Here is a 13,267-nt window from a genome sequence, read left to right as displayed (position 1 = left end):
TCTCTATTGACAGAAGATGGCCCAGGGGATTCACTACTAAGTCTCAAGTTCTTACCCAAAGCCCTCAGTCTAGGGTTGCTCTTTTCCTTCATGCTATTTTTGTTTGTTATCTTGTAATTGTCTTAGCAATAAAATATTACTTTATTTTTATTTTTATTTTTTTTGAGATGGAGTCTTGCTCTGTCGCCGAGGCTGGAGTGCAGTGGTGCTATCTCAGCTCACTGCAACCTCCACCTCTCTGGTTTACACCATTCTCCTGCCTCAGCCTCCCAAGCAGCTGCAACTACTGGCGCCCGCCAACACACCAGGCTAATTTTTTGTATTTTTAGTAGAGACTGGGTGTGACCGTGTTAGCCAGGATGATCTCAATCTCCTGACTTCGTGATCCGTCCGCCTCAGCCTCCCAAAGTGCTGGGATTACAGGGGTAAGTCACCGCACCCGGCCAAAATATCACATTTTCTTTCCTAGTTATTATATAAGTTATCGTATTTAATTACAATGGCTGCCTTCTGAATAATAAATAGTCCTTCAAAATGATGTTAAGAGATCCGAATCCGTGTGCTTCAGAAGTGCAAGAAGCTCTGTCTAGCCCGGGTGCCAGTGACTCTCCCAGAGTGCTCCATGCAGCTGGCCCCACAGAGTCCCTCTGTGCTGTCATATCACCCACCGCCTTCTGTGAATGAGATATTCTGATAAGAATCCTGGTGGGTGCTCTTTGAGCCCGTTCCAACACAACTCACATGAAAGCTGAGGACCGTAGGCCTCTGAAGACAATCACAGTTAGCTGGACTCATAGCTCATGACAGCCCTCTGCAGACACAGGTTCTCCTCGGATGGCTGAAGGTAGTCATTGGCTGTGTCTTTCCTTGTGCATGACAACAGGAGACAGAGCAGGTCTGTAAGCAGCCCTGCAAGCCAGGTTCTGTGCAAGCCCTCCTGTGTGAGTCCCTCTTACCTGGACATAGGTGTGTGAACCACAAATGACACTATATGCTCTCTAGCCAACTGCATAAACTCCTCCTCTCAGCCAAGAACACACCAAAATCAACCTGAAATACAAGTACAGGCCATGATGGGAATGGATGATTGAATATGCCTTAATTTACCTACCACCCTTTACAATTCAGACACAACTGACCAGTTTTTGATATTAAGACAGAGACCTTGAGACTGACAAAGCAAACTCTTTATAGTAGTAAGATACCAACATGACAGGACCAGGCTCGAGGAGAAATCAAAGTATTTTCTCCAAGATATTGTTATTTGATGTATTTGAAAATGTCTCTGCAAAGCTGTTTCTTGTGGGAAAAATCCATATTCTGTAGAGATTCCTACCCCTTTTTAAGTCTCTTTCCTGACCCAGAGAGATTTAACTAAGAGTTTGGCACCTTTTAGTCTGCTAAGAAACAATTACAATCTACTCTCTCTGAAGCCTGCTACCTGGGGGCTTCATCTTCATGATGAAAACTCGGCTCACCACCCTTTTTCTAAACCTAGAAACTCCCTTTTGTTGATTACAGGTCATTAGATAAACTCTTTCCTCTTTTATGAAATCTTTGAATCCAACTATGACCTGGAAGTCCCCAACACGCCCCCTCCTTCGGGCTGTCCTGCCTTTCCATATCAAAGCAATGTACAGCTTACACATATTGATTGATATCTTATGTCTCCCTAAAATGTGTAAAATCAAGCTGTAGCCCGACCACCTTGGGCACACATTCTTGAGACCTTCTGAGACTGTTTCACTGATATGTCTTTAACTTTGACCAAATAAATTTCTAAAATGAATGTGACTTGTCTCAGATACTTGTTTATTTATGGGTATCACCGGACACACTTAAGGATGTGAAGAGATTTGTGACATTGAGAAAAGGAGGAAGCCAAGATGTGTGGAGAGAGAGAGAGAGAGAGAGAGAGAGAGAGAGAGAGAGATAGAGATAGAGATAGTGATGTTTGTACAGGACTAACACTGAGAACTATTTCTGTAATGATGCAGTACTGAGTATCATCCCCAAAGAGTGAGGTTTCATTACAAGAAGAATATGCATGTATTTTATTTGGGAAAAGGGCTTTTGCAGGTGTAAATTAAGGAGCTTGAAACAAGGAGATGATCTTAGATAAATCAACTGGGCCTTAAATGCGAACACAAGTGTCCTGAGAAAAACAAGAGGTAGAGAGACACTTACCATAGACTGAAGAGGAGAAAGCAATGTGAATACAGAGACAGAGATTGCAGTGATGTGTCCACAGTCAAGGAGAGTGGAAGCCACCAGAAGCTGGAAGAGTTAAATCAGACTGCTCCCTAGAGCTTCTGAAGGAGCTAGACCTGACGACTCCAAGACCTTATACCAGCAAAACTGATTCTGGACTTCTGGTCTTCAGAACTATGAGTGATTCCATTCCTGTTGCTTGTAGCTACCACATTTTTGAGAACTTGTTACAGTAGCCCGAGGACACTAACACAAATGGGGCTCCAGGAAAATCCAGATGAAAGGTGCTGTGTTGGTTTGCAATCTCCTTGCTTAACTTTCTGACACTAGACATAAATAGATTGGTGAAAAATTTTATGATTGAAGAAATGCACATGAAACCTAGTGTACAGAGAGGCATCTGTTAGTTATAAGATAAATATTGATAATTTTAGATGAAAATGACATATGACTGGTAATATCTCACATCAAGTGAGCTTAGCCCAACCACCTTGGGTACACGTTCTCAAGACCTTCTGAGGCTGTTTCACTTATATGTCTTTAATTTTGACCAAATAAATTTCTAAATTGATTGAGATTTTTCTCAGATACTTTTTTGTTTATAGATATCACTGTATACACTTAAGGAAGTGAAGAGATTTATGACCTTGAGAAAATGAGGAAGACAAGATGTGTGGGGAGAGAGAGAGTGAGAAATAGTTTGAACTTGTGATGTGTGTATAGGACTAAAACTGAGACCTTGATCTATGACGGTGTAGTACTGAGTATCATTCCCAAATAGTGAGGTTTCATTCCAAGAAACATATGCCTGTATCTGATTTGGGAAAAGGGCTTTTGCAGGTATAAATTAAGGAACTTGAAACAGGGAGATGATATTAGATTAATCAAGTGGGTCCTAAATGTGAACACAAGTGTCCTGAGAAAAAAAGAGGTAGAGAGACATGTACCATAGACTGAAGAGGAGAAGGCAATCTGAACACAGAGATAGACATGGCAATAATGTGTCCACATCCAAGGAGAACTGAAGCCACCAGAAGCTGAAAGAGCTAAATCAGACTCCTTCCTAGAGCTTCTGAAGGAGCTAGAACCGAGGTCTCCAAGACCTTAGCCCAGTGAAACTGATTCTGGACTTCTGGTCTCCAGAACTATGAGTGATTCCATTCCTGTTGTTTGAAGCTACCACATTTTTGAGACTTGTTACAGTAACTCGAGGACACTAACACAAATGGGGCTCCGGGAAAATCCAGACTACAAGTGCTGTGGTGGTTTTTCAATCTCCTTGCTTAACTTTCTGATATTAGACATAAATAGATTGGTGAAAAATTTTGTGATTGAAGAAATGCACATGAAACCTACAGTGTACAGAGAGGCATCTCTTAGTTATAAGATAAATATTGATAATTTTAGTTGAAAATGACATGACTGGTAGTATCTCACATAACATTCTGAGTTACTCGAGGATGCATAAAAGGGGCATTAGATACTCTTCTCGCGTGTGTGTGTGTGTGTGTCTGTCTATACATGTATGTTCACTTCATGGTGCATCAGCTGGTGGAACCCTCAGGACACCCTTTCATATCCTCAGTGCCCCATTTCACACATGAGGAACCTGTTCATGAGAGCACATGGCTGATTTGCATAAAAGTCACTTGGTCAGCAGTTGTTGAAGTTGAACTTGGAATCTAGGTCTGTCTGACCTTAACTATGTTCCTTCCACAGAGCCACATTCATTCCATAGAGGACCCCACCACCTATAAAACTAGAGAAGAGGCAAAGCCAGAAATGCGTGGTGGAGTTCTTAACACAAACTCACTGCGAATTCTAGTCCCCATCACGCTGACACTAAGCTTGAACCCAGACCCTTCTACAGTTTTGTCTACAAAGCACAACTTGCTCAAAGCCTTTATAAACACCAAGAACCTTTCCTTCAGATATGGCAGCAGGGTCACATCTTACATGGTGCTCACCACATTTAGTCACCTCTGCCACCCCCATCTCTCTGACTCAGTCCTTGCTTACAGCCATAAAAAATGGTGAGTTCATGTCCTTTCTTGGGACATGGATGAAGCTGAAATCCATCATTCTCAGCAAACTATCGCAAGAACAAAAAACCAAACACCACATGTTCTCACTCATAGGTGGGAATTGAATAGTGGAAACACTGGGACACAGGGTGGGGAAATCACACACCGGGGCCTGTTGTGGGGTAGAGAGAGGAGGTAGGGATAGCATTAGGAGATATACCTAATGTAAATGACAAGTTAATGGGTACCGCACAGCAACATGGCACATGTATACATATGTAACAAACATGCACATTGTGCACATGCACCCTAGAACTTAAAGTATATATAAAAAAAATGATTGGGTCTTGTACATCTAATTTTCCCTATGAATGTTAAAACAACAAACCTACAGCCCTCTCCTCTGCTCATGTGCTGTGAGAGATGACCTCCAGGCTCCCAGATACCAAGATTGTACAAGACCTAACCCACAGAATTACTCGAGATAGTTTGTATGTAAGAAGAATTGTGGTGCAGCTCTCCTCATAGAAAAAGTGGTTTCTATCTCTCATTGAAATTGACAGCAAAAGACAACAACATATAACTATTTGGGAGAACAGAGGACAGTGATACACTGGGGAAGTAAAACACACCCCTTCCCCTTGCATTGGTTTCCTGTTGCTGCTGTAACAAATTACCACAGCCTTACTGGCTCCACATAACACAAGTGTATTATCTTATATTTCTGGAGGTCAGAAGTCTCAGTGAAGTAAAATCAAGGAGTAATAGGGCTCTATTCATTCTAGAGTCTTCAAGAGAGAGAATCCAATATCGAGTGTCCCATCTTTTTGATGTTCCCATGTTCCTGGCACCAAGGCCATTTCCTCCATCACTCCAGTTTCACTCTCCGTTGTCCGAGGTCCCCTCTGGCTGTTACCCTCCTCCCTCCCTATTATAAGGACCCTTGTGATTATGCTGGTCTCACCCAGATAATTCAGGAAACTCTCCTGACCTCAAAATTCTCAACTTAACCATATCTGCCAAGTTATTTTTGACATATTAATAAGTAATAATCATATATTCCAGATATTAGGACAATGATGTCTTCAGGAGGGGTGTATTATTCATTCCCCAAACAACTTTCATCATCCCCACAATGGTCTTCCCCTAAAGTAGAATAAAAATATCACAAGGCAGATTTATGAGGCAATAGACCTAGAAAAAACCTGAGACTCTAGGACTCTCTGATGTGTGGATGTCAAATTCTGGGGGATTCGAACTCTCTGCTCTATGTGGACTCTGGTGTGTAGCCATTTGTGGAAGGCTTCTTTGATTTTGTGACCTAGAAAAAATGAATCTCTGCTAAAATCAAATCTAAGAAAGATTGGCAAAGGAGATTTAAAGATTTCTTGAATTTTAGGAATTTCCTTATGCATTAAAATGATGCCCTCCAAGAATGAGGATTTTTCCAATGCATTAGGTTGGGTCCCCTCAGTGAGAAGGATGCCAAAGATTCCCATGCAGCCAGTATATTTTCAATGTGCAGGAAATAAGCAAGTGAGCAAGGGAAGAGAGGAGGGGAAGGGAAAGTGAAAGGTACTTCAGCAAAGAGCCACCTCTGAGGATGACCAGAGCTCAAGCCCTCATGGAAACTCCGGAAAAAGGCCTCTGTTATTCCCACCTGAGAGGTGAGGGAGCTGGGGTATGTGTACACCTCCTATGTCATCAGAGATTGATAGCCATCCTAGAGGATGCTAATTCCAGGCCATGAAGTTTGCTTCATTTGCAGCCTGAGCTGCCTTCCCCAGGTTCAGATAGAGCAATGATGAGGAGAAAGGGCCATAGAGAGTCAGCTGGAGTGTAATGACTGGAATCCCCAAGGCGTAGTAACAATGACTGCTAAAATTATGCAGAAAGAAAGAAGTGCATTTGAATCCAGAGATGTATCTCTCTGAATCTGGATATCTGGATCCTGGTAACCTGTTTGGTAGCCATTTCCCAGAAATCCAGTCCCCTGGAAAAGCAGCAGGAGGTTTGTGCACAGACTGCACTACCTTGGTCTGGCCACTGGTAGTCGTGCATGAGAACTTCTCCCTAGAGTATTTCTCAGTCCACTGATACTGATGTAGTTGGTTCCACTTCCCCTGCTGTTGAGTGAGGATGACTTGTCCTGGGGAAAGGCAGCAGTGTGAGGTATTGAGGTTCAAATCAGAGCTCAAAATATATTTGGATGCAAAATACTTTTTCGTCTACATGGGCAGTGTCTTGGCGGAAGATGGAGATTCTCTCTAAATGGATGTGAGACAGGGAGGCTGGCATCTGGGTCAGGATGATGCCCTGGTGCACGGCAAGAACATGCGTTGGGCAGCAGCCACCCTCACTAAGGAGAGAGGTTCACTGACCTGGCCTTTCCCCAGGGCCTCCCCCTCACCTGCTCTCCAGAAAGCCAGGTTCTTGGGCAGATGCTCCTGAGACCCCAGGAACAGGCTGATGGGGAGCACAGCTCAGAGCATTACTCAGGGGATGTGACCTTTGTCATCCTACTTCGAAACAATTGATTATTTGAGCCAAGATTCAGAGAGGGCTTCAAGTTGATCCTAATGCAGGCTCCTATAGTCAGCGAGTGAAACAGAGATTTTAGTTGAAATAATCAGACCTGGTATTACTAGTCAGCTCTCCATGCTGGAGAACCACAAGAAATTATACCAAAGTCAGGAAAGGGGATAGAATATGGGGATCGTCACGCCAAGAATAAGGTGCAGCCTATTTTGTCCCTGGCTTCAAAGAGACCCATAACTCTGGCTAATGGAAGATCTATGCGTGACACACTTATCATCTTTGTGCGTCGTTAGTGAATTGTTTTTCCTTGAACTGCTAAGAACAATGTCTTAAGTTTATTAGTAAATTCTATTGCATTTATTGAAGATGCTTCTGATAAGTTCTTTTTACATTCATTTCAAAAAAGAAGCAATGTCACACTGACAGAGACATTGTTAGTATCGCACTAAATACTTTCACACTCATCACAATCCTTTGAGAGTAACTGAAAGTTCTGACAGCTCCACGTTCTACAACTTTATTATGAATTTTCTGCCAAAAATGATGCTTTCCTATACACTCCTAACACAAGCGTAAAATATGTTATTTAATCTAGTCTTAGGTTCATTTAAAATGAAATGAGTTGTAGTCTTAGGTTCATTAAAATTTTGAAAATTAACTCAAAAAATATGTTCTGTAACCGTATGGTCCCCAAGGAGAAAGGTATTCTCCCAAGGCAAATCTGCACTGTCCTAGTCTGACCTGGGACTCTGGGGACACTGCCCCTGTGCTGAGTTGCTGAGATGAGCCAGCCCTGCAGCTGTGTCCAGTCTGTCCCATCCCCTGCTGATTTGCATGTTCCCAGAGCACAACCCTCTGCCCTGAAGAATTCTTTATAGGCTGATCACACCCTGTGCAGGAGTCAGTCTCAGTCAGGACACGGCATGGACATGAGGGTCCCTGCTCAGCTCCTTGGGCTCCTGCTGCTCTGGCTCCCGGGTAAGGAAGGAGAACACTAGGAATTTACTCAGTCAGTGTGATCTGTACTGTCTGACTCTTCAGGTAAATCCTATGATAACATGATTAACTGTAAGAATATTTGTTTTTATGTTTCCAACCTCAGGTGCCAGATGTGACATCCAGATGACCCAGTCGCCATCTTCTCTGTCTGCATCTGTAGGAGACAGAGTGACCATTACTTGCCAGGCGAGTCCGAGCCTTAGCAATTATTTAAATTGGTATCAGCAGAAACCAGGGAAAATTCCTAAGCTCCTGATCTATAGGGCATCCAGTTTGCAAAGTGGAATTCCCTCTCGGTTCAGCGGCAGTGGATCTGGGACGGATTACACTCTCACCATCAGCAGCCTGCAGCCTGAAGATTTTGCCACTTATTACTGTCAACAGGGTTATAGTTACCCTCCCACAGTGTTACAAGTCATAACAGAAACCCCCAAGGAAGCAGATGTGTGAGGCTGGGCTGCCCCAGGGCTCCTTCTGGTGCCTCTGTCTGCTGAGGGCATTTCTCACACTCAGTCAGGTTTTGAAAGTCATTGGGAGATTTTCCTAGAGAGGGCCAGGAAGGTTCCTCTGAACCCTAAGCCTCTTTCTCTCTCATCCCCAGCAGAAAAGACGTGACAATGTCTGTCTTGGCAGAATAAATAAAAGCGATAAGTTCACCTGAGGATAGTCTGTGTTATGGGACAATTGGAATTTCTACAGCAAAAGAGAAGCTATTCTCAGTATTTCAAGGAGAAATTGTTCAAGTTCAATAAATTAGAGTCTAAACCACAGTCTTTCCGAAGCCTACCATATGTTATTCATGAAGCAGGTACTAGAGACAGGGGATTCTCAGGTCCTCCTCCAGAAGCCGGAGTGCCCCTGCCCCTGGTGGTATGTACTGAGTACCGTGTGATGACCCTCAGACCTGTTTGGGAAGCCCAGGGCGGGGTTGCTGATGCTCTCAGCTGCCTGCAGCACGTCTCCAGGTGATTCTCCAGTCCACACCTAACTGCATGTGTTTTACTTCAGGTGTCAGTTTACATGAATCCACCATTCTGACTTCCCAATCTCATGACTGTGGTAAGTTGTAACTTATTGCAACCTCATTGAGCAACTCTAAAGAAACCACAGAGAGAAAAGGAGTTCGTGTCCTTTTCTGGGAGAAAAGGAAAGTGTGCTCCCAGAAGTGACAGTAATGATGGGGAATTGACAGCTGACAGGGAAGTAAGGTGAGTCTTTCCACAAGGCTCAACATATTGCCAGTTACGAATTGTCGCAAAATACATTTGAATGTCCTTTCAAGTATTACCAGTTTGGGGTCATAGCTGGAAAATGTGATTAAGTCACAGATAAAATGGGAAAATCAGGAAATTGTGTGAAATATGCAATAAGGCTATGTGTGATGGCTCAGGTCTGTAATCCTGTGATAGTTAATACTGATTGTCAATTTAATTTGGTTGAAGGATGTAACCATTGCTCCTGGGTGTGTCTGTGAGGGTCCTGCCAAAGGAGATTGATATTTGAGTCAGTAGGCTGGGGAAGGCAGACCCCCCCCCCACAACTTAATCTATCTCTGCCAGTGAATATGAAGCATCTAATCAGCTGCCAGTGAATATGAAGCAGGCAGAAAAAGTTGAAAAAGTGAGTCTTGCCCAGCCTCCCAGCCTACATCTCTCTCCTGTGCTGGATGCTTCCTGACCTCGAACATTGGACTCCAAGTTCTTCAGTTTTGAAACTCAAGCTGACTCTCCTTGCTCCTCACTCCTCATGCTTGCAGACAGCCTACAGTGGGACCTTGTGAACCTGTAAGCTAATATGTTATATATATATACATGCACACATACATATATGTATATATATACACACACACATGCACACACACACGTATAACTAATGCATGAACTTATTAGTTCTGTCCCTCTAGAGAACCCTCACTAATACAGATTTTGGTACCAGGAATGGTTCTACAGGAACAGAATATTAAGAATGGAGTTTTTTGTTGGTTTTGGGGTTTTGGGATTTGGCTGCTAAATATGATTAGACCCCAAAATGCTAAGGACTCTACTTTTAATAGTATGGAGAACATTGATAGTCCTTGGCATGAACAGTTTAAAGAGCTATGCAAAATAAATGCATTTGACACTAATGAATCATCTCTCATGAGAGGCAAGGAGTTTAGTGACTCTGTACCTAATACCCTTGACAAACACCTTGCAAAATGGATTTGTGAGGGCAGCACCTGCATCTTTGAAGAGCCCTGTAATGGCTCTTCTCCGTATGTCAGATCTAGCGGTGAGAACTGTACACACTCAATTACAAAATTTAAATACAATTTGGAATAATTGTATCCTGAAGCAGCAGGGGCCAAGTGGTCACACACAACCCTCAAAGGCACGGTGGGCGTAGCTACTGTAATGGACAGAAAAGACAAGGCAGCAATCTGAACAGTGTAACTCATATAGAGTTCTGGCATTGGCTAATTAACCACAGTGTTCTTAGAAGTGAAACTGATAGGAAGCCTAATGCATTCCTACTTAATTTATGTAAGGAGGAAACTTCAGGTCAAACAGATAAAAGACTAATTGGAATTGTAAAAACAGAGATTCATGGCCCCTCAATCAATTTCCAGACTTGAGGCAGTTTAAAGACCAAGAACCCCATGAATGAAGGGGAGGCCGGGTCCCCTTGAGGTGTCCATGGCAGATAGGAATGCTGCTTTGAGGCTGTGGCAGGCCCCCACAGGTGAATCATGGTGGAGACACTTGGATTTTGCAGCAAGGCCCGGTCATCTTCTGGAGTAACTACTCTCCTTTTGAGAGACAGCTCTTGTCCTATACTGGGCTTTGGTGGAAACTGTATGTTTGACTATGGGTCAACAAGTCACCATGCAACCTGAACTGCCTATCGTGAACTGGGTGCTTTCTGATTCATGTAGCCATAAAGTGGGTCATGCGCGGCAGCATTCCATCATAACATGGAAACGGTATATAAGTGATTGGGCTCAAGCAGGTCCTGGGGACACAAGTAAGTTACATGAGGAAGTGGCCCAAATGCCCATGATCTCTACTCCTGCCACCCTGTCTTCTTTCCCACAACCTGCACCGATGACCTCATGGGGACTTCCCTTTGAGCAGCTGACAGAGGAAGGGAAGACTAGGGCCTGGTTCACAGATGATTCTGCACAATAGGCAGGTACCACCTGAAAGTGGACAGCTGAAGCACTACAGCCCTTTTCTAGGACATCCCTGAAGGACAGTGGTGAAGGAAAATCTTCCCAGTGGCCAGAACATTGAGCAGTGCACCTGGTTGTGTGCTTTGCATAGAAGGAGAAATTTCCAGATGTGTGATTATATACTGATTCATGGACTGTAGCCAGTGGTTTGGCTGGATGGTCATAGAATTGGAAGAGGCATGATTGGAAAATTGGTGACAAAGAAATTTGGAGAAGGAGTATATAGATGGACCTCTCTGAGTGGTCAAAAACTGTGAAGATATTTGTATCCCATTCACCAACAAGTGACTTCAGTAGAGGAGGATTTTGATAATCAAGTGGATAAGATGATCCATTCTGTGGATACCACTTATCCTCTTTCCCCAGACACCCCTGTCATCATCCAATGAACCCATGAACATTGTGGCCATAGTGGGAGGGATGGAGGTTATGCATGGATTCTGCAACGTGGACTTCCACTCACCAAGACTGTACTGTCTGTGGTCACTGCTGAGTGCCCAATTTGCCAGCAGGAACAGAGACCAACAATGAACCCATTGTATGGCACCATTCTGTGGGGTGATCGACCAGCTACCAGGTGTCAGGTTGATTATATTGGACCTCTTCCATCATGGAAAGCAGAGAGGTTTGTCCTCACTGGAATAGGCACTTACTCCGAATATGGATTTGCCTACCTGCACACAATACTTCTGCCAAGACTACCATTTATGGACTCAAGCAATGCCTTATCCACAATCATAGTATTCCACACAGCATTACCACTGACCAAGCACTCACTTTACAGGTAAAGAAGTGGGACAATGGGCTTATGCTCATAGAATTCACTGGTCTTACCATGTTCCCCATCAACTTGAAGCAGCTTGTTTGACAGAACGGTGGAACGGCCTTTTGAGGTCACATTTACATCAACTAGGTTACAATACTTTGCAGGGCCGGAGCAAAGTACTCCAGAAGGCCATGTATGCTCTGAATCAGCACCCAATGTATGGTACTGTTTCTCCCATAGCCAGGATTCACAGATCCAGGATTCAAGGGGTGGAAGTAAAGTGAAACCATTCACTCTCACCCCTAGTGATCCACTAGCAAAATGTTTGCTTTCTGTTTCCGCGACATTATGTTCTGCTGGGCTAGACATCTTAGTTCTAGAGGGAAGAACACTGCCACCAGGAGACATAATAATGATTCCATTACACCGGAAGTTAAGTTGGCCACCTGGACACTTTGGGCTCCTCCTACCTTTAAGTCAACAGGCTAAGAATGGAGTTACAGTGTTGGCTGCGGTGATTGACCCAGACTATCAAGATGAACTCAGTCCACTACTCCACAATAGAAGTGACGAAAAGTATGTATGGAATATAGGAGATCCATTAGGGTGTCTCTTGGTATTGTCATGCACTCTGATTAAGGTCGACCTGCTGAGGTGCTTGCTGAAGGCAAAGGCAATACAGAATGAATAGTGGAAGAAGGTAGTGATCAATATCAGCTATGACCATGTGACCAGCTGCAGAAAGGAGGACTGGAACTATCATGAGTATTTCCTTCTTCTTTTGTTAAAAACATATTTGTGCATGTATACACTTGTACTAAGAAATTATCTTCATTTCCAGTTTCTCTATCAGGTGACATAAGATTTATTGACCTCATATGAGCATTTAGGTATTATTCATTTTGTGTAATAGTTTTTGGGTTGGGGATTGGTGCATTTCCAGTTGTAGGAAGCATAGTTGTATTATGTTAGGGGTAACTATGACCTTACTATTGTCTGTATTTTAACATTATGTTTGATCTCAGGAGATGTGTGTGGGTTCCAGTTGACAAGGGGTGGGCTGGTGATGGTTAATACTGAGTTTCAATTTGATTGGATTGAAGGATGTAAAGTGTTGATCCTCGGTGTGTCTGTGAGGTGTTGCCAAAGGAGACTAACATTTGAGTCAGTGGGCTGGGAAAGGCAGATTCACCCTTAATCTGCGTGAGCACAATACAATCAGCTGCCAACACAGCTAGACTATAAGCGGGCAGAAAAATGTGAGAAGAGATGAGCCTAGCTTCCCAGCCTACATCTTTCTCCTGTGCTGGATGCTTCCTGCCCTCAAACATGGACTCCAAGGTCTTCAGTTTTGGAACTCTGGTAGGCTCTTTTTGCTCTTCACCCAGGAGATGGCCTATTGTGAGACCTGGTGATTGAGTGAGTTAATACTTAATAAACTTCCTGTATTAGTGAGTGACATCTAGAGGCAAAGAACTAACAGGAGATAGATAGATAGATAGATAGATAGATAGATAG

The 13,267-nt window shown here is 43.4% G+C and overlaps 1 gene segment (V, D, J or C); it reads left to right on the top strand.

Annotated features, from left to right (window-relative positions):
• The first annotated feature begins 7,696 nt into the window (after positions 1-7,696).
• On the top strand, positions 7,697-8,222 carry LOC140713363 (immunoglobulin kappa variable 1-39-like). The segment is given in 2 exon segments: positions 7,697-7,751; positions 7,876-8,222. Coding segments are annotated over 2 exon segments (402 nt in total).
• The last annotated feature ends 5,045 nt before the right edge of the window (positions 8,223-13,267 follow it).

Source organism: Chlorocebus sabaeus, chromosome 14, assembly GCF_047675955.1.
Source record: "Chlorocebus sabaeus isolate Y175 chromosome 14, mChlSab1.0.hap1, whole genome shotgun sequence".
In the NCBI taxonomy this organism is placed as follows: domain Eukaryota; kingdom Metazoa; phylum Chordata; class Mammalia; order Primates; family Cercopithecidae; genus Chlorocebus; species Chlorocebus sabaeus.
The sequence above is the reverse complement of the archived record's forward strand: the minus strand, read 5'-3'. Positions and strand labels throughout refer to the sequence as shown.